General features: G+C 36.7%; 3 protein-coding genes and 1 non-coding gene across 4 annotated transcripts; 2 read left to right on the top strand and 2 right to left on the bottom strand.

Annotated features, from left to right (window-relative positions):
• Window positions 1–238: 238 nt before the first annotated feature.
• LOC125185695 (protein odr-4 homolog) lies at window positions 239–5,434 on the top strand. The gene is made up of 11 exons (XM_048082275.1): window positions 239–467; window positions 593–817; window positions 1,580–1,675; window positions 2,100–2,188; window positions 2,285–2,413; window positions 2,583–2,703; window positions 3,163–3,247; window positions 3,337–3,446; window positions 3,828–3,976; window positions 4,597–4,693; window positions 5,032–5,434. Exons 1-11 carry the CDS (start codon window positions 387–389, stop codon window positions 5,317–5,319), a joined length of 1,470 nt encoding a protein of 489 aa, XP_047938232.1. The 5' UTR covers window positions 239–386; the 3' UTR covers window positions 5,320–5,434.
• Window positions 5,435–5,932: 498 nt separating this feature from the next.
• LOC125185392 (phosphoglycerate mutase-like protein 1) lies at window positions 5,933–10,838 on the bottom strand. Its single transcript, XM_048081916.1, has 10 exons — window positions 10,597–10,838; window positions 9,130–9,191; window positions 8,926–9,033; window positions 8,583–8,662; window positions 8,098–8,260; window positions 7,382–7,456; window positions 7,179–7,267; window positions 6,954–7,073; window positions 6,376–6,420; window positions 5,933–6,284 (listed from the first exon to the last, which is right to left on the bottom strand). Exons 1-10 carry the CDS (start codon window positions 10,811–10,813, stop codon window positions 6,191–6,193), a joined length of 1,053 nt encoding a protein of 350 aa, XP_047937873.1. The 5' UTR covers window positions 10,814–10,838; the 3' UTR covers window positions 5,933–6,190.
• Window positions 10,839–16,439: 5,601 nt separating this feature from the next.
• LOC125222235 (protein DETOXIFICATION 48-like) lies at window positions 16,440–18,336 on the top strand. Its single transcript, XM_048124742.1, has 2 exons — window positions 16,440–16,575; window positions 16,649–18,336. The coding sequence occupies exons 1-2, from the start codon at window positions 16,456–16,458 to the stop codon at window positions 18,077–18,079; spliced, it is 1,551 nt and encodes a 516-aa protein (XP_047980699.1). The 5' UTR covers window positions 16,440–16,455; the 3' UTR covers window positions 18,080–18,336.
• A 444-nt stretch (window positions 18,337–18,780) lies between these two features.
• Window positions 18,781–18,852, bottom strand: TRNAC-GCA. Its single transcript has one exon. It is a non-coding gene; the product is annotated as a tRNA-Cys (tRNA).
• Between the last annotated feature and the right edge of the window lie 2,503 nt (window positions 18,853–21,355).

The following is a 21,355-nucleotide window of genomic DNA, read 5'->3' as shown; positions in this document are numbered from 1 at the left end:
ATATTTAAAAAGTTATACTCGTTCGTCTCATCATAAGATATTCGAATTTCTTTTGAAGCATCCCAGAGTTATTTACTTTTCTTTTTAAGAAAATATAATATAATTACTCTTTCTTGCATTATTTTTCCAGTAGTAATCTTATTTTTCTTTTTAATTCTTTAAACATTATTTTCTTAAAATATGCAACGAAAAAGAAAAAAGTTCAAACTCAATTAAAAATAGAAAAATTAAAAAAAAAAAAAAAAAAGAAATGAGAGAGAGAGAGACAGGGGAAGAGAGAAAATCAGGTAGTACGGCTCACTCTCACCTCTGACTGCGAAGAGGAAGCGTTTCGACTCAAATCTGACCAAGCTTCCCTTCACGCTGAAGGTTTTAGCTGACAAATCATGGTGAAATCCGTTATCGGAGATGAAAATCAACTCAAATTGGTCGAAGATCGCCTCGCTCGCTCCGCCGTCCCGTCCCAGGTCCCCAATCTCTTGATTTTTATCAACCAGATCATGAATATACAATTTACTTCTATTGACTTGAAGCTCGATCTCAATTCCTTTATAATTTCGATACACATTCACGCTTCCATTCAATTCTCCAGATTGGGCTTGTGATTGGGAAACTAAATCCGAAGCTGGACAGAGGATTCGTGTACGATTTGGTTCCCACGCCGCCTAATGATGCTGGAGAGCAGCCGTGTTCGGTTATTGACGGCGCTGGAGATGGTAGCAAAACTAAGAAGAAGGGTTCGTCCAAAGCCAAGCCTCAGTCTGAGTCATCATCGCTCTTTATTGATCACGATTGGGTTTTTGAGCACGCGCGCCAGGTCCCATTTTGTGATTTGAAATCGCATAGTTGATTTATCCTTCTGCTGCTCAAGTTTGTCTGTCTCAGTACTATTCATGAAGTTAGTATTGGTGAATTTTGAGTTAGAATTGATTATACATCATAATGGGATATTATCTGTTGGTATGTGATGAAATGGATTATCTCAAATTGCTAGTAGGGACAGGAATCAGGGCAGTTGGATTATATTCTGTTGTAGTGCAAATTTGCAATTTGAAAGCCAGAATTCCCTCCCCTATAGGCACGTCCTATGTTTTTTTCATACACAGCTCGAGATTTTCTTGAGTGCTGAACAATGACCCTGACAACTAATTGGCTGATACTCTCTGATTGGACTCTAGATACAAGTAAGGTTGACTTTGTAAATTGTAAGGCGAAGGTTCAATTTTGGCTTGTAGTAGACTAGATGGTGGTTCAGCAACCTTGAAATTAAATCCATCAGGGTGTTATTCTTACCAATTGAAGCACCCATACCACACTGATAACCTCGTAATACTTGTTTCTGAGGGAAAAATACCTCGCTTTCTTTTCCTTTTAAAGAATTGCTATAGCTATCAGAAGCTTTGCTTGGTTCTACTTCTATGTTTTATAGCTTTTACAGATAATTGAAACACAGAGTAATGAACTTGTAGAAGTTATGAATTACTGTATTATAATGATTCAAGACTCTTTTGATTTGTATTAGGAATATTACTTTACTTTGACATCCTTTGTTTCCTCATGCAGTTTTGTTTTTTTTTAGGTCTCAAGAATGCTATTGGGTGGCATGAAGGTGGTAGGCATATACATATGGGTCAGTGAAAGCCTGTTCAAGAACTCAACAATCACACTATGCCAGGTTTCCTCATATTTTTCTTTGGCATTTATTAGCATAGAGATTAGAGAGTCTCCAATTGTGTTAATGTTCTATATGAGTTTTGTTTCACATGTGTTTTCACTAATAATGATCTTACTTTCATTTTCTGATTAGGGAATATAACTATGTTTCATAGTGTGACGGTTTGCACCTTTTTTGGTCAAACAATTTTCAAAATTTTAACTAGTAGCCTTTCCTTTCATTTTGATGGGGTGGAAAGGAGGGAGCACACACCATGATATATGTGAATAGTATAGACCATGTCTAGCAGGACTTGGGTGAGGTGGTACTATTAATCTGGAGGCACTTTAGGGAAAGTCGAGTTTTCTTTAGACAATGGTGTCATTATTCATCTTCTAGCTATATAAAGTTGTGTACGTCTTTAATTCATCAATGTTTTCTACAGACTGTAGTAGGAGTTGCCCAAGCAGCCTCTACAATGATGGATGATTCAAATGAAAGACTGCTACTTCATATTAGTTACAGCCCTCTGAGGTACTCCTATGAGCACTTTCTTCTATCTCTTTCTCTCTCATGTATAGCTCTGAATTCTCAATACAGTATTAAATATCTTACACTTTAAAATTTCAGGTGGACATGCCGAAATTGCTCACTGGCAGCAAATATTACCTCTAGCAGTCTTTGGCCTTGTGATTTCAAATTAGGAAAAATATTAGGTTCTCTCCAAACATTCAGATGCGTGTACAATTTTGATTTAAGGTGATCTTGTTTGCTTCACCTTTTTCTAAACCTGTTCTTCTCTAGAAGATTTTAGTGAGTTTACCTATTGGCTGAAGTTTTGAACTGCTACAGTGCTACCATGCATAATATATTTTGGATTTATGTAGTACTATTATTTATTTACCCATCTTCAGCTTGTTCCTCTTAGGTTGCCAATTCCTTGTGATGATGGATCAGATATTAAAATGTTTTCTGATGCGCTTCGTAATGAAATAATGGTCTGCGCTAAGGAACTTAAAGGTGCGAAGTCTTTGATTGATGGAAAATTGGTAAGGCCACTGAAACTTTTCAATTTACACAGTGATGATACAGATAGCGGAAAATGTTGAACTTGGTACTGTCACATTCAATGTCTTTGTTGGACCAAGTGTAGAGGTTAGAGACAGACAACTGTCAAGTGTTGTGGCACAAGTTGTAGCCAGTGTCTTGATTTGTAGGATGTAGAATCTGTTAAATTCAAATGCCATCACTGAGAAGTTTCCTTGAGAATGAGATTAGGTTAATATCTTCTCTCTCTCTCACTTTGGGGTTTCGTTGAACACCTATTTTTTTATGGGATAGGCAGTCATACTGTTATATATATAGCTTTATTATCCTTTGGGTGGTTCAATATTTTTTATTTGCACTAAAATGTGTCTGTTTTTGCTGTTCCTTTGATGTTTGGAAATGAGACTCTATCCAAAAAATAAATATTAAAATTCTTTATTCCTACCTTTGTTATTACCTAGGTGGCCGGTGATGATCTAAGTTTAACAGATGATTTACATGAAGTTGAATTTCTTCTCCCATTCATGCAAGATAAATACTTAGAAGGTGTGATTTAGCTCTATACCTATGCGTTAAAATTTGCATTTGTCTTCATAATGAGTTTCCTTGTCAGTAAATCTTCTTTTTCTGTGAAGCTTGTAGCCAAAAAGAGGTTCTCGGTGTTCTTCTACTTAGAGGCTCTGTGTGTTCTCTATCATACTTGAATCCGAAGGAGCCTGTTTCACAAGCTTTGGTTGATATAAAGGTGACTTTCTTCTCTTTTTACTTCAGGACTGATATGTGCAACCCCACCAACATTAACCATGGATTATGCATGTTTTCTTTAGGATTCCATAAGTTTTCAACCATACTTATCTGCTTTCCATAAGTTTCATTGCCGACTATCAATGTTATTGCAATGATGAATTTTTTTTCTAGTAAATAGTAATGATGCCAATGATTTAAAAGTGTCCTTTGAACAAAAAAAGTGAAACTTGAGATAGTTTCTTATGTTCAATTTTAGAGGACTAATTATGCAAATTTCTGTAGCTAATTCACAGAAAGGGTTTGTGTCTAGCTGCTTTTTGAATAACATATTCTTTTCAAGTCTCATCTGTCTTATCATCTTCAATCTTCTTATGATTAGGAAGACATCATAAGGAGCTTGCAAAGTAGACTTGATATAATGTGTGATGAGGCTGAAAGAGAAATTGAATCAGTGAATGGTGGGGATCAAGGAACAAACAGCCTGTCATCTAAGGAACCCATCGCAAACCTTGACCTTCAAGCTCAAAGGTATATGAATTCAACCTCATTGCAGAGGTTTTCTCTTTTTTTAGCTACATGAATGAAGCTTTTACATTGCTGATTGCACAAGTTTCCATCGTATTAGTTTTTCTTTTTTTTTTACAATTTAGCCATCATATATTCTTTAGGAGCTTCTTTTGATGATTATTCACACTTTCCTTAGATCAACTCACTGCAAAGTAATTAAACTTGAAAAGACACTTTCATATTGTATTTGTTTTGGGTCGTTGGTTTTATACTGAGTAATTGAATAAGCCAAAACAAACAAGTGTCCTGCTGCATGTCACGATACTGAAATTTCACACTGGTGCGGAGTCAACTTTCCCTTGAGCCAAAGTCATGATTCTTCAACAAGTGTCTATTTTTTGAAATAAAATAAATGAGGAACTATTTGGATGCCAGACACCTTTTAAAAATAAAACTATCAAAGATGCTATTGTTGTAGAGATAAAAGTATTTGCCCACAATGTCAGTTTATGGAGATGCTTTTATTTATGGGTATAGTATCAGCCTAACTTATGGACTGATGATTGCCTAGTATCTGTGCTGGCAAACAACATTTGGATTCCTTCCGACTAACTTGAATGTTTGGACTATCTGTCTGGCAGAAAACAATGCAACCTATCGTTACCTCGGAGAGTATTTGTTCCATGGCTGGAAGGTGCATACATATGTGATTATATTCAGTCAAAGGAGACATTGGAGGTATGCTACTCGTCTCATGCATATATAATCAGAAAGGGTGCTTGACTTACATGAGCAGATGACATTGAGCTGTGAGGAGAAATGTGAATGATAAAACCAATTTTAGAAGAAACAGACGATAAAAGAGACGAAAATTGAAAAAATGAAGTAAAATCAAATCAACTAATATGAAAACCATGTGCACGTTCCAGACTTCCAGTCTGCAGTAAAAACGGCTCTCAAGAAATTTCTAGGGAAGGTGCATGACTTATAGAATACTGTAAAAGCTTCTAAATTAAGAACATTGACCAGCATGGAATTTTTGCAACATATTTTATTTTCAATCTTGTATATTCCAGGTTCTCAAAGACCATTGTACCGAGTTGATGTCGTTAGAGTTTCCAACAGACTCTTCTGAAATTCTGGAGCCTGAATTGGAAGCCCCCGCTCTAATAGCTTCAACTGCCAAAACCTTCTGGAACATTGCAACTGACCATACGTCAATAGCCAACCCAGATACTTCAGCCTCAAAGACGAGGAAAACTGGGAATGGGAGACCTGCCAAGACAGCTGATTTCATTGTATTGTTTGCTATCTTTTTTATGATAATCGCTGTAATAGTTTTTAATTTCATGGGGAAGTTGTAGTTCAGTAGTCACAGGTCAATCTCTGGGCAGTAAAATGTGAAAGGAGACTAATATTATATGTTTTGTAACTTGCTTTTATATACTATCCTTTTGGCAGATTAAATATTTTCGCGAATTCCAGGGAAAATGCTTTTTCATACCTCAACAATTTATCGTCTCTGTATTTCATAATCTATTTAGGCTTAATTAGTAAATTTGCTTCGACTTGTAGTGATTTTATCACACTTAATTGTATCAATTCCATCCCAACTTTTTTAACTTATCAATTTATACTACTAATCTTTTCAACTTGATCAATTTTATCTTGGAATATGACTACATAAGTTGAATTGAGATGTCACGCGTAAGAGAATAACCAATTTTTTTGCTAAAAGAATTGTACTCCAATAATACAAATAGTTCACTCTAATTTTTAGTACTACAGTACTTTTCATGAACAATTATCTATAAACTGATTGATAAAAGTCATATACGAAAGAACAGGAAAATTGATAAGTTAAAAAACGTGGGATATAATTGACAGGTTTCAAGATAAAATCTCAAAAGTTCAGGATAAATTCAATCATTAACCCATCTATTTATAGAAACTTTGATCTGGACTATCATAACAATGTACTACAAAAAACTCTTCAATATTAATGTCATAAAATGATAACAAAATAGAGATTTTCTGCTAACGCCTGTCTTTAACAATAAAAAGTATGTCATGATACGAGTTTAAGTAACTTAAGCTACTTCAAAATGAACCAGAATAATACTTCCCCTGATGTAAAAGGGGATGATGAATCTACCTCACTGAATAACTTAGCTATGTTCAGGAAAAATCAGAGTCAATTTTCCTTTCAATCCTAAACAATTATGTGGACAACCATCAGTTTTTCGCGACAGCCTCTTCGCTAGGAGCGTCCATTCCATCTGGAATTTTGCCTGGGAAATTAGTTTTTGAGGAACTTGTAGCGGCCATGCTGCAACAAGAAATTAAATAAGAATAAGAACACTAAACCATAAGGGAGAAATCCATGTTCCAGATATAGTAGTAGTACTAATCTTGTGTACCTTCTATCCACAAACACCATCGATCGAAGTTCGCAATTGTTGAATCTGCACATGTAAATCAGTTTTGCCTTCTTTAGTCAGTGTTGTGCAATCTCTAATCACTATAGTTAAAAACTCCAGTTTCTTTCCTTATAAACAATATCATGCTCTGAAGGAAATTCTCTGTGTCCCGGATATATAGGTCATGAACGTTCTCATGTAGATATAAGAATCATTATGGAAAAGATATAATGCAACTGAACTTCCTATGTTACCTTTACATGAAAATGATATAGTTGTAGACACCAAAATTGAACACTAGACCATAAATTTGGGATATATCATATACAGATATTTTTGTTTTCATCGAGGGAACTTAGATAAAATCATATGTATACACTAGACCACACCGAAGAAATTATTTTGTTGTTTTGAGAACACAGCAACAGATCTATATCACATTTCCCCTCCCCAAGGGAAAAAAACCCCACAGAAACGGTTGGGAAATATAGTTGGAAGACCTTTTTGCAATAACCAATCAGTTATGTATTATTGAACTAGAAATGGTGGCTTAAAAGAGTGAAGAAAAAAAGACTTACGGTTTACAGATCTCTTCCTTCACGGGAGGCTGGCAGTCATTTCCAAATGCAGAAAGGGTATGAATCAAGAATCCACTGTGTGTTACAACAGCTATCTCAGACTCCTCTCGCATCCACAACCTGTTGCACAATATTAGAGGATTAAGAATATAGTCGTACACCTTTCTCATTCATTTAGAAACATGAATTAGTCCTGGAAATTTGGTTGAGAATCAAAAAGTTTACCAGTTCAAGAACTTTTGGCCCCTCTCAGCTAGGTCTTCATCAGCTTCTCTAACATCCAGAGTCCAGAGAGTGTCCTCATCAGTTTCTATCTGAGGATAAGCAGAAGGTATAAATGATGAGTGACATGATATAAAAGAAAACATGGGATAATCATTTGTTTTAGCTCTATTCACGATGAAACAAAACAAGGAACGTTTACTTGCCAATGAAAAATCAATAGCAGGAAAAAGAGGCTTGTACTCAGTTATGCTCCTTCTCTTATCACACCAGTGAACTCCCTGCATTGTTTACCATACAAGATGAGAAGATTAATGTGGCATGTTCTGCATTGTTTTACTCTCAAAATCTTGGCCAGATATCTTGGAATACTCAGAAAAGAAGTATTTTTTAAATGAAATTAGTTTTTCAAATGTTCAGTGCATTTCAAACTACAATTATAAGCGAGGAAGACAGTGGCTGTGCTAAATAGTGCACTAGATTAGTTAGGAGATAGTAAATCTTTGACCCATTGATATAAGATTATATGTTGGGAGATCTATTCATTTTTCTCAAGAAATCTTGACATGCAGCTCAATATTTTTCATTATATTTGAGACAATAAAAATGAAATTATGTAACTATTTTCTTTTTCTAGAATATAAAATGGTTTGAGCCCCAGCGGTTGCTAGAGCCCCCTTACAGCCATTATCAAGTCCATTGCAAAAATGGGTATTTTTCTAAATCGAAGTATCCTGTACTTACATTCTGCAATAGAATAATATTCAAGAGATGACAAACAAACTTAAAAAACAAAATAATGTGTACTGGCAGGAGTTGCAGTGGCCAATATCACACTGGATAGCAAGAAAAAAGAAGAATAAGACTAGGGTATCATTTTATATCTCTGAGACATCGAATAGTGTAGTGAGTCATTGCATACCAAATGCTCTCGACAAAGTTCCATTGCCACGAACGGCGGGGCATTTAGACTTGAAATTGCTGGACGATTACTCTTCCCAGCATTTTCTGTCATTAGAGGAGCTGCATTGATGCCATCATCAAAGCCGGCTCCGCCAAAAACCCCAACAGCTGTTTGCATAGTCCTGCAATCAACTTCAGTATCAGTGACTAAATAAAACAGCCAACAGCTAGAATTGTTTAAATTTGTCTGTCAGTGTCAGCTACCATGACTCAATAAAGATCAACACTTCCTACTGTACTGGTTCTTAACCAATAACCACTCAAAGGTCTTATTTTCATCATTGATCAAAAGAAACGAGAAAAAACGCCTTCCAGAATATGAAAAGTTACTCACTAGATCATACAATTCTGGGACCCCTATTCAGAAACAAGACTATGACGAGAGTTTCACATTAGTATAAAGTATAAGAGGCCGGAGAAGAAACAGAACTTCAGCACACTCACCTTAATAAAGGGGAAACAACTACTAATTCAATCTTCTTTGAAAGACCTGTGGAATGAACATGCTTCCGAAGATTGTCTACCTGTACAGTGTTTGTGAAAATTCATTTTTGGTTACTTTTCTCTTGTTAAGAAAAGAAAACGTAACAATGAATATGGCCAAGACCTTCCCACTTAATAAGTATGAAAGTTTCCTCAGATGGTTAAAAAACTTAAACACAAAAGTAAACAGTTTCTCATTACTAGCACATTCATTCCAATTTGCGTACTAGCACAAAACCTGGATGAAATTCCAAATTCAGATAACACACAGTAGCATGATATGGCATCAATGATCAATTATTACCTGTTGCCAGCCAAGTGGGGTTAGTGCTGCATCAAAAAGCTCTGGGGACATGTATGCACTGTGGTCCTTTTCTCCAGCCACATTATGGAAACCTTGGGCATGTCTCACCTACATGTAAGAATATGAAGTTAATAAAATAAGATTAGTCTCTCTAAAGTCCAAGATATATCTTAATGGGAACAACAAGAGAAGGGGATCACCAACCAAGTGGATAGTCTTGCAACGGTGCAAAGGATACATGCCTTGGCCTCTTACAGCATCCATATCTATGATTATTAGGAAACCATATGAATAAAGATAAAAAATAGAGTATCTTTTCCAGAACCTTTTTATAGTGAGAACAGAGTGAGCATTCCAGAGATGTTATTTGACAATGGTGATACGCGAAACTGAAGAGTAGATAAGATACAATGACAGCTCCAAACAGACTTGATCCTGATTTCGCTACTAGATAAATTTTCTCACGTTATCAAATAAATAAGGAGTGAGGATGAGGCAAAAAGGTGATGAAAGCATATTTACACTTTGAAATAGTAGTAATTGATTATAAGTGAACCTACAGAATGTGGAGAGATTCTTCTCAAACACAAGCAGAAATCTACCAAAAACAGAGAGGAAAGAAAGCAGGAAGATGCCCGTATACCTGGGAGATATGGAATTTGCGTTGCAGAAATAGGGAAGGAAAAAAAATAATGCACGAAAATCTTAAAAGATCTCACTTTTTAAAATTAATCTATGTCCTCTTGTGTCTTTGAAATGTTTAATATCAAAATGGTATGGCTTAAGCCTCCATGACTATTTCAAGTATTAGACATTAACATTTTCTTACTTGGGAGCTAAAATATTGAGCTGTTCATTATGCAGTGGGATTTTAATGCAGCCTTAATTAAGAGTCAAGGTAAAAGGATGATGACTAATTTCTATATCAAGATTGAAGTCATAATAATTACTATATATTTATTACAAGATGAAAAAACAGTTGTCTGAAAGAGTGCAATGCAATCAAGATCGTTGAGGCACCTTATAGTGCCTGCTTAAGAGATAATCACATAAACAACAAAGGCAACGGAAATCAAAGTAACCCCTCATATGAGCAAATATTCATTCATCATATAAGAAAATAAAATTAGGAATAACCAAATTTGAAGAGAAGTGATTCCATCAAAGTCATGTTTGGCAGACCATCTCTAGAGAGTTTATGAAGAGATAACACAAATCCTTCGTACTTGGACTCACAGCATAACAGAACAACGAATACAAAAGATGCCGCGTTTCCAAGTTGCATCCAATTGCAATAATCAAAAGCAAACTGAGATATCTCAAATATTAAATGAGATTCGGGATATTGAGAATCCATTAAGAATACCGTCTTATTGCTTAATAATTCAAGGTTTATCCCCCCTCATGATCTTATTCCATATAACTCTGTAATATAGTAGTATTCCTTATCCTAATGTTCTTATCTACGAGCATCGGAGACAGAAGAATCACATAAGATTAACCAATCAACTCAATTTCAAATAAGCTAATCACTACCATGCTTCTTCCACCTCTAGCCTCACAACAATCGGAGCATTTATACATCAGATTGGCCGTGTTCTCAAATCTGAGAAGCACTTGGAAATGACAATTGAATCACAAAAGTCAAAAACAATAGAGTGAGAGAGGTACCGGAGAGAGAGGATGAAGCGAGAATTGGAGGTGAGGAGGAGGAGGAGGAGGAGCAAGGGCGGTGTTTGTTTTGGATTGTGTTTGTGAAGTGAGAAGGGAAAAGAGGAATGGTGAAAAAACAGTGGGAAAATGTATGATTTATAAATGTGGGAGAAGAAGGGGGGATGTATCTAATTGTATCTATAATTCCTCCTCCTATTGCCAAGGTGGTACTCATTAATGTCTGCTTTGTTTTGATTTCTTTTTTCAGTTATTTCCTCTCTCTCGCTGTTTGGCAGATGATAAAAAACTACTTTCATTGTTTACGTAGCCACCCACGTGTTAGCGCTCCACCCGTGATTTCACAACAATGAATACGACGCATCATACAAATCTTAATTTACACTCTCATCAACAGTAGAAATAAATTTAAAACTATTACCTCCACCGTCCCAAATATAATTAACATATTTCTTTACATATAAAAATTCAGAAATTGAGGTGTTAAAAATTAAACACAAGAAAATAAATCAATAAAGTAATTGAGAAGATAGAATTTTTGTAAAAAATACAAACGACTCCAAAATCTACGAAAGTAAAATGATTCTTACCAACAATGGGGAAACATATCAAATCCTAACAACTACCAAAAATAAATCAAATCCTAACAACTAGTATAACTATAAATCATAAAATAAGCTAAATATAGAAATTATAAATTATCAACTCACTCCCAAAATAAACTAAAAGTCTAGGTTCTTATCATCTTATTTATTAAATGTATGTGATATTGTTATTTTAATTGGCTTGAATTGGATCTTATTTATTAAATGTATGTGATATTGTTATTTTAATTGGCTTGAATTGGAATTGTCCAGCTTATATTTTGTTTCATCTATTCAAAAAGGCCTTGATATTGTTTTCATTGAAAACTTTAGCGTGAAATAACTTCTCAAGAAAAAACGTAACAAATAGAAGAGGGAAAATATTATGGTCGTCGTCTCGTCTCCCAATTTTATAAATTAACCAAAATAATGGTGAGTTTTTGTTTTTGTTTTTTTTTCACAACCACCTACTATAAAAATATTAGTACATGAAATTGTACCACATATATCAACCGAGAAATATTAGAGTAACTGTAAAAAAAATCGAATTTAATAGTAATTCATCAAAATGGATTTTGATATATTGAGGAACGAATAAAAATATAACCCAACTATTTATAGTTGGAAGAATAGGTTAAAGTATAAATGCCCAGTTAAGCCCAAAGATGCAGAAATATTCGTTGCACGATTCCATCCATCCAAATTAGTTGCAAATTCCAAAGAAGATATTATTTTGTACGATTTTAGGTACAGAAGAATATTCAACTGCCAAATCCGAATCTAGCTATTGCATAAATAATTGGGCTATATGTACTTGATTTGATGCAATCACGAGTAATTAAAAATTGATAAAGTTCTCCATGCTTCCACTTGAGAGCATCCCCATCGGTGCTCTTAACTAAGAGCATGGAAGTGGGCTCGGACCCACATTTACTACTTGTTCTTAGCTAAGAGCACAACACACACATCCGTGCTCTTAGCTAAGGACAAGCTCAAGGGTCCCACCATTCTATTATTCAATTTAAATAAAAACATTTCCACAATATTAAAATGCATTAAAAATATCCCAAATACTATTACAAATTACAAAATAATTAAAAATTACATAATTAAAATCCTAAAAATTAAAAATTACACTACTTGTTGCCGAATTTCGCCCAAATGTGATTGATTAGATCTTTTTGTAGCTCAGTGTGGGCTCTTGTATCGCGCATTGTGTGTCTTCTTTCCATCCTCTCGTTCACCGTCGTATGCACACCTCGGCGTGGAGGAGACCTCGCGGTTGAGCTTCCGGCTTCATCCTCGTCGTAAAAGTTAGCCGCCATCGGTCTTTCGTCAGCTATAATCATGTTGTGCAAGATAATACACGTGTACATGATGTCGGCGATATTCTTAATGTACCAAAGCCGAGAAGGGGACTTCACAATGTTGAATCGGCCTTGAAGGACACCAAAAGCTCTTTCGACGTCTTTCCGAGCAGACTTTTGACGCTGCGCAAAAAGAATCCGTCTTTGCTCTTGTGGATTGCTGAACGACTTCACAAAAGTCGACCACCTTGGGTAGATACCATCGACGAGATAGTAACCCATGTGGTATGCATTTCCGTTGACGGTGAAGTCGATCGCTGGTGCTACACCATTCAAAACATCATCGAAGAGTGGTGAAGAATATAACACGTTCAAGTCGTTGTTGGATCCGGCAACACCGAAATATGCATGCCAAATCCATAGGCGGTAGTCGGCGACCGCTTCAAGGATAAGCATTGGGCCGCCACCTTTGTGGCCGCTTAAGTGTTGCCCCCTCCAAGCAGTCGGACAATTCTTCCACTTCCAATGCATGCAGCTCAATGCCGCCTAGCATACCGGAAAAACCGTGGACTGCTTTCGTGAAGACGAAGCAACCGTTGACAATCGTCGGTGGTGGGTGCTCGAAGGAATTCTTCGCCGAAAGCAGAACGAACGTCGTCGCAAAAATTCTTGAGGCATAGGATTCCAGTTGACTCACCGACATGCAAATACTCGTCGAAGAGGTCAGCCGTTTGCCCAGTAGCAAGTTGTCGGATGGCACAAGTACACTTTTGCAACGCCGTGAGACTTTGCCGACCGGTTGCGTCTGCACCTTCTTGAAAATATTCAACGCGGGTGGACAATGTGTTGACAATACGCATAAACAATCGTTTTGACATGCGAAAACGGCGCCGAAAGTAATCTTGTGGATACCGCGGCTGGTCGGAAAAATAGTCGGCAAAGAGCCTTTCATGGGCTCCCTCTCGATCACGAGGGATGTAGCGACGTTTTGCTCTAGTTGGTTGAGGAGGAGGGGCGTTGGCGGCGACATAGGCGGCACGATATTGTTCATAATATTCTTGTTCTTCGCGCTCCGCTTACGCAATGAGATTGGTGATATCCATTTTTGAATTTTTTAGAGAGTTTGGGTGAGAGAGGAAGATGTAGATGATTTAGTATGAAAAAGTATGAATGAGAGATAATTTGATGTGAAAAGTGGATGATGAATGTGTATTTATAGATGATTTTGGGATTAACAAAAATTCACAAAAATCCAAAAAAAACGTCTATAAACGGCTCTATTTTTTTGGGAATCCAAAATTTTTTTTTTTTAATTTTTTGGTATTATTTTAAATTATTTATGAATTTTTTTTAAAAAATAATTAAAAGTCGAATTTGCCAACGGCTATGCCGTTGGCCAATAAGAAGACGCCACGTATGGCTGCTCAGCGGCACGGACGTGCTCTTAGCTAAGAGCAGCGTCGTGCCGCTGGCACGAACGGACAGCTCGCAGCGGCGGACGGACGAGCTCGTGCTCAGCGGCACGGACGGACGGACAACAAAACTCCACCGCTGCGGATGCTCTAATGTCCCAAAAAGCAATTTTATACACAGCCCACATTTTATTTACTTGAGAAAGTTTGACGCATCAATGACGAATCAAGGAGTTAAATATTGTGGAGTAGGAAAAAATGATAAATAGGAGTACTAGTATAATACCAAAAAATATTTTTTTCAAAATACATTACAATTTACATAATACAACTATCGTTTTATATTTTGCACGGACTTTTCAAAAGAAGAACATATTACAACAAAAAGCATATAAAAACTTATTTTTAGAAGTTTCGAACAAAATTATGAAATATATAACTCAATAAATTCCAGAAAATATAAATAGATAACCGCTAGAAATTTTTATTAAATTAATATTTAATATACATAAGATAAATAAACTCCAATGCTAAACCAAATTTTTTTATCTACCTCTCTACTAAATTATAACTGTCTCAATAAATTAGGTTCCAAAACTAAAAATTAACACTAGTATTATTAATCTAGCCATATGTACCAAAATACAAAAAAAACATGAATAAAAGAGTATGACTTAAAAAGTGGACTGGACTGCAGAATGATTGAAAAATATAGTCCGGTTTGATTTCAATAATAAAAAAATAACTACATATAATATAAGCCCAACAATATAAAAGTCCTGGTGGCCCATTAGAACTGATCTGCAGCAATTGTAAGGCAATATGGAGAAACAAAATAACGCTTGGGGTGGAGGTTGAGGCGCGACACTGAAGAGGTCGGAAGCCGTATTACAACGCTGGAGCCAACAGTATGGTCGGCCGACCCCCTCGACTCCTCCTAGATTCGACACTGGTTGAACAGAGTTTATTAATTATCCTTATGTAATGGCTTGTCTACTGTTTTAGTTAATGTTTTTTAACAAAAAAAAAAAAAAAAAAAAAAGCAGCTCTAAGCCTTCTTGAAAACATGAGTCAAAACACATAACTACATAGAAGCTATTTTACTTGTTGATAAGAACACTTTGTGCAATGTGTAGAATAAATTGAGGGTTTAATTAGTAGTCTGTGTTATGAAAGGTAACTGAAAAATTATACTACGTACCATGTTTATACTATCATTCTTGTCTTTCTAAATTTGTAGCCCACCACAAATTATACTACTACCATATTTATACTATGATTCTTATCTTTCTATATTTGTACTCCACCACATTCATAGATAGAGCCTCACTCTAAGAAATGTGAAGGAACTAGGTTGAAAAAAAAAAGTAGTGAAATGTAAGTCTTATTTTTATATTTTTATAGTAATAAAGTATAGGTGGGACTTATCTTACGTAGTAAAAATGAAATGAAATATGTAATGATAGACAACTCAAAATGACAAATTGAGATATTTAATGACACACAAAAGGAGTGTCAATCATGAAAAACTTCGTCACGCGGTATCTTATCCCATGCTAACAAAATCAAGAATAAAACTGGGGCTCCTCAAAAACGATTTGAGAATGCTGTGCCTCTCAAGTTGAGTAAATAGCCAAAAGTTGTTTGGCTCTCAAAATGCAGTTGCAGACAAGGTGAGTAGTGGTCGCATCACAATGAAATATAACATGCTGTTTTAGGACAAACACAGCCTTGTCCATGGCCACAAATATTAATGTCCCAAAATTACATGCTTGTTCCCAATAATTCCTTTTTTTCAAGAGATTGTTTCATTTTCTGAAATGAATTTTGCCTGCTACAAATTTCTTCTCATTTTTGTATATTTGGATAGATTTGATTGTATGCCTCACAATGGAGATAATCCTTTGGACCTTCATATCTATACTTTGTGAAATGTGTGTTCCCCTCTATCATGATTATTACACTATAAGTTGAAAGACAAAACTCAATAATATAGTAGTGTCACTTCATGACAACTAGGGGGAATTGAATCTAGTATTTCTTATCAATCAATTCATGCCTCCCAATTAATCATTGAAGACTTATTCGTACAACAATCCAATTGGAATTTCATAAAATTTTATATTTTTAATACAATAACTTTATACATTCAGTGCGTCCTCTCATTTATTTAGTTTAATCCAAAAACAAAGAAGTCATGACAGGCTGAATCAGAAAAGGGAAAATATTGCTCCCATATAGATATTTTTTCATGTGTATGATACAACTTTTTTTAATAAAATTCTTGCATGATTTCTAATAAATGTATGTTAGTACTTTGCACAAGCAAGAAATGTGGGGCCCAACCCCTCACTTCTCCCATGTATATATACACACCTTGAGTGATAGATTTCTCCTCATATATGTTATTTTTCCCATATTCTTCTCCCTATTGCCTTTTCACTTAACAATACAAAATCATAACTACCTCACTTGATCACTAGCTTTCCTCCCCAATTTCTTCCATCATTCTCTCCAAATCCAATTTCAATATATATGTACATACTAGAGTAAGCTATGTGCAACCTCAAACCAACTCCTCTTCCCTCCTACACGAATATCTCGAACCTTACCACAAGCACGATGGATCTTCACGAAGACGATCAAGAACTCCACAGATGGCCAACAGCATCAGAGGTTAGTTTCTTGACTTAGTATGCTACAATTGAACAACAAACAACATTGTTTGATCAATTTTTTTTGAAATTAGGTGATTGAAGAAATGAAAGCCATGGGGAAAATAGCGGGACCCACAATGGTGACAGGGCTGATTTTATACTTCAGAAGCATGATCTCAATGCTCTTCCTCGGCTACCTCGGCGACCTTGAGCTCGCCGGCGGTGCTCTCGCCGTCGCCATCGCCAACATCACCGGATACGCAGTCGTATCCGGATTGGCTATGGGGATGGAGCCTATTTGTGCCCAAGCATACGGCGCCGATCAAATGAAGCTCCTCGGCCTCACTCTCCACCGCACCGTGGCTCTCCTCCTCGCCGCCTCCGTCCCCATCGCCGCCGTGTGGCTCAACGTGAAGTACATCCTCCTCTGGTGCAACCAGGACGAGGAGATCTCCGCCGTCGCCGGGAATTTTGTGGCGTTCGCGATTCCCGATCTCTTCTTCCTAAGCTTCCTCCATCCTCTCCGGATTTTCATGAGATCGCAGGGGGTGACGGTGCCGGTGATGGCGCTGTCATTCCTCGCGATTCTCCTGCACATTCCGGCGAATTTTGTGCTGGTTAATTTTTTGAATCTCGGCGTCGCCGGAGTGGCGCTGGCGACGGCGATCACCGATTTTAACCTAGTTTTGTTCCTGTGCCTATTTCTGCGAATTTCGGGGGAATTCGATAGATCGTGGGTTAATCCGACGGCGGAGTGCCTGCGTGGCTGGTCGGCGCTGATCGGGCTGGCGGTGCCGGCGTGCGTGTCCGTGTGCTTGGAGTGGTGGTGGTACGAGCTCATGATCGTGCTCTGCGGGATGCTGCCGAACCCTAGGGCGACGCTCTCGTCGATGGGGATTCTGATGCAGACGACGTCGTTCATGTACGTCTTCCCCTCGGCTTTAAGCCTCGGCGTGGCGACGCGCGTCGGAAACGAGCTCGGCGCGGGGCGGCCGGCGCGTGCGCGCGTGGCGACGATCGCGGCGCTGATCTGCGCGGCGGCGATGGGGGCGGCGGCGGTGGTGTTCGCGACGGCGGTGAGGGAGAGGTGGGGGAGGCTGTTCACGGAGGACGGGGAGATATTGGAGCTGACGGCGGCGGCGCTGCCGATAGCGGGGCTGTGCGAGCTGGGGAACTGCCCGCAGACGGCGGCGGGAGGGGTTCTGCGGGGGAGCGCGCGGCCCGGGGTGGGGGCGAGGGTGAATCTGGGGTCGTTCTACCTGGTGGGGATGCCGGCGGCGTTTGTGATGGGGTTTGGGATGGGGATGGGGTTCAGGGGGCTGTGGATGGGGCTGCTGGCGGCGCAGGTCAGCTGCGCGGCGGCGATGGTGGCGGTGCTGTGGAGGACGGATTGGAGGGAGGAGATGGAGAGAGGGAGAGAAGTCCGAAAAAGGGATAATGTTTGTGATGATGGAGGTATTTATAGGATAGAGAATGAGACGTTGAAGCTTCAAAATCACCCTCTCATTCTTCTTGTGTGCTGATCATAAAATCATAATCATTGCTTTTCAATGATTCAATCTTCCAATTCGTCACCTTATTTATGGACATGTCACTATAAAACACAAACTTTAATAGGAGTATTATTTTTGTAATACACAATAATATAGTAGAATTTTTATTTATCATGTCATGACATGATCCATTGTATTGATGCAAAATCGGGTTACCTTTCAATGTTTATGTTTCTATTTGTATAATGTATTAGCATAATAATATCAGGATTATTATTATATTGACATGCCATTTGTACAAAAGATCAACCCATTTTAAGATGGAAATGTATAGTGTAAACGAATCAAACACTGTAATTTTTCTTCTTCTTATAATTATCACTTACTATGCTAGATAAAGAGTACAAATTGCTTAAAAATAACTGTCACTTTTATTTGTTCAATAGAAGATATACTTCAACACAAAATTGACGTCATTTTCCAATGAAAATAGCATAAAGAAAAAGGTTGTAACTAAAAATGTCCTTAGTATCTGATTTATTTTGACGTATTTATTTGTAAAGCAAAATTAAATCTATTTGCTAATTATTATAGAGTAAATCAGTAAACGTAATTTATAGTATCAAATTCAAAGCGAGACAAAAAAAAAAATGGGAAAACGATACAACTACAAGGCTCCCAAAAGAGAATGTAAAATTAAAAAACCTTAAGAAATAAAATTTGAAAATTATAGGGCCCAACCGGGTTCGAACCGGTGACCTATTGATCTGCAGTCAATTGCTCTACCACTGAGCTATGGACCCATGATGTTCAATATGTGAATAATTAGTTATTATTAGTAAAATATTGGAAAAGAGTCGAATTTCCAAATTCATTCCTCTTTCGAATTTTGCTTTTACTAAGGCTAATTTCACTTCATATATATGGGTTGAATGATAGAGATTTGGGAAAAATGGATACGTATGCAATCATATATTGCTGCTGACTATATAGTTATGTAATCAAATATTTGAGGAGTAAGCAATTAAACTATGTGATAAGACTAATTCAAAGCATAAGGTTCATGGTCAAATATGCCAAAATATATGTTGCCCAATTATCATGGGCGCAGTGCCGTATTGCTTTTTAATAGGAGAAGATAATGATTATTTAGAATAGATAAAAAAAAAGGTCCCCTCTTTAGGGTTTTACTTCTAGAAATATATATTGGACCATTTTTTATTGGACGAGGATGGATTTGTGCTTGAGAATTGAGATATTTCTTAACTATGATTACGGTTGTTTGTATGAATTTACTTTCAAACTCCCAATAGCAGATTTTAAAAACATTACTTATGAAGTTTGATATAATGAAGAAGGTCAAAAAAGTGTGGTAGCTGGAGCTAATAATAAATGGCGGATGAAGAATGAAATTGAACCCCAACTCTTTAGCGTTAGGGCAGAGTTGCATGCTACATGGGGTTTTCGGCAGCTCCAATGCTGAATTTAATGAAGTTTTCCAACCTTATAGACCGACTTTAGAATTGATCAACTCCCGACTCTACCTAAATCCGCCATTGTGAGCTCAATATACTCCTAAGCTACTTTTAAGTGTCATGACCATGACGTACCAAAAAGTAAAATAAAATGGCGATATAAATGAAACGGATGATCCCAATAGTTATAGAAAAAAATAGATACGCCTAATACATCGAGAATTATAATTCAGGGCAAAATTGGTAGGAAAAAAATTAGAGCAAAATCAGAATTGCTCGGATTCTTCATTGCGTCCAAACCCCACCATTTTCTAGATCCGTCATTGTGTAGAACCAACTATTTGCTAGCACAGTTAAAGCAACAAGTAGTTATTCAACACAGTTTAGATCCGTCACAGGGTACGCCCCAACTATTCCTAGCACAGTTAGAGCAAGAAGTAGCTATTCAACACATAAACTGTGTTGTTGAGATGCGTAAAGAAGTGATTATCTCAAGAAAAAAAAATCTATAGTAAGACTTTATGTGCCTTAATTAGTGGCTTAGTCACTTCTACTTGCCTTTGAAGCAAGAAAGGAAGACAATAAATACTCATTTCTATAAAAAGTGTTTTTGACTTATCTCCAATTCATAACAGAAACACCAAACAATTCCAAACTAAGACAAAAGAAGAGTCAAGAGAGTTACCAACACAAAATAGTTGTTCTAGGAAGCCATAAACATCATGGAAGTTTGCTTCATTCAAAATGGGATGAGCTGATGATGATTGATCAGTCCATCTCCACTATAAGTACATGCCAAAGTCACACAGTAGGCAAGATTATGTTGAGACACAAGCAAGCTAGGAGAGAAGACTTTCTTGAAAGTAGAAAAAACTCAAAATGACTTCCACCTTTCATGTTTGAACACATTACCAAGTTCCTAACTATCATATCTAAAGCTATAGTAGCATTTGGCTGGAGTGAGACGACGCTAATTAAGTACGATGCTCTAGTTTGGAGGGATCGAGTTGTGAATTTCGTGAAAGAGAGAGTCAAAAAACACAAGTATTAATAATGTTACTATTTATGTGTATGTTGTAGTTGTAGTTGTAGTAGTAGAGTAGTAGTTTTACTTGAACGGCCAGAGAATGAATTTTGAAAGACGTCGTGCAAAGAATATATGCTGAAAACAACTGAAAGAACTCTTGGATTCCGCTCCTTCGATTTTCAACTTCTGAATCTGCCAGTGTAGAAAGGTGGAGCAGTTATCCAAATTCTAGAAGGTTTAATTTAGCCTCATATCCTGATTAAATTCATACATACCTGCTACAAAAAATTATAAATTTGGACAATTAAAAGAGTTTTTGGCACAAAAGATTTTTCAAGTCTACAAGGACAAATGGACAATAGTGGTACACAAATAAATCAATGGGCTTTGCATGGGCTTATGTAAGTCAGCAGTTAACTACCATGGACAATATCTATGGACTTTCGAAAACAAATGGGCTTATATAAGTCAAGTGTTAATTGCCATTACTAAAACAACTTGCTATTTTATTTTATTTACTCCATAGATATTTCATATATTCATAATTAAAAAATTTATTTAATTGTTTATTTTATTAAATAAATAAACTTTGCAATTCACTAAATCATTACTTTCACATTTCGTTATAAAAGTAATATATAAAGTGACAATTTTTCCTACAATTTTCTTTCACATTCTTAAAATCCACTAAATTTGACAATTAAGTATAAAATTTACAATTTTATTATCCTTTAAAATATTTGAAAGTGAAAGTTATTAATACTATGATACTGACGCGACACTATTATAAAGAAGCAACATAAA

Source organism: Salvia hispanica, chromosome 4, assembly GCF_023119035.1.
Source record: "Salvia hispanica cultivar TCC Black 2014 chromosome 4, UniMelb_Shisp_WGS_1.0, whole genome shotgun sequence".
Lineage (NCBI taxonomy): Eukaryota > Viridiplantae > Streptophyta > Magnoliopsida > Lamiales > Lamiaceae > Salvia > Salvia hispanica.
This window is presented reverse-complemented; position numbering and strand designations above follow the sequence as displayed.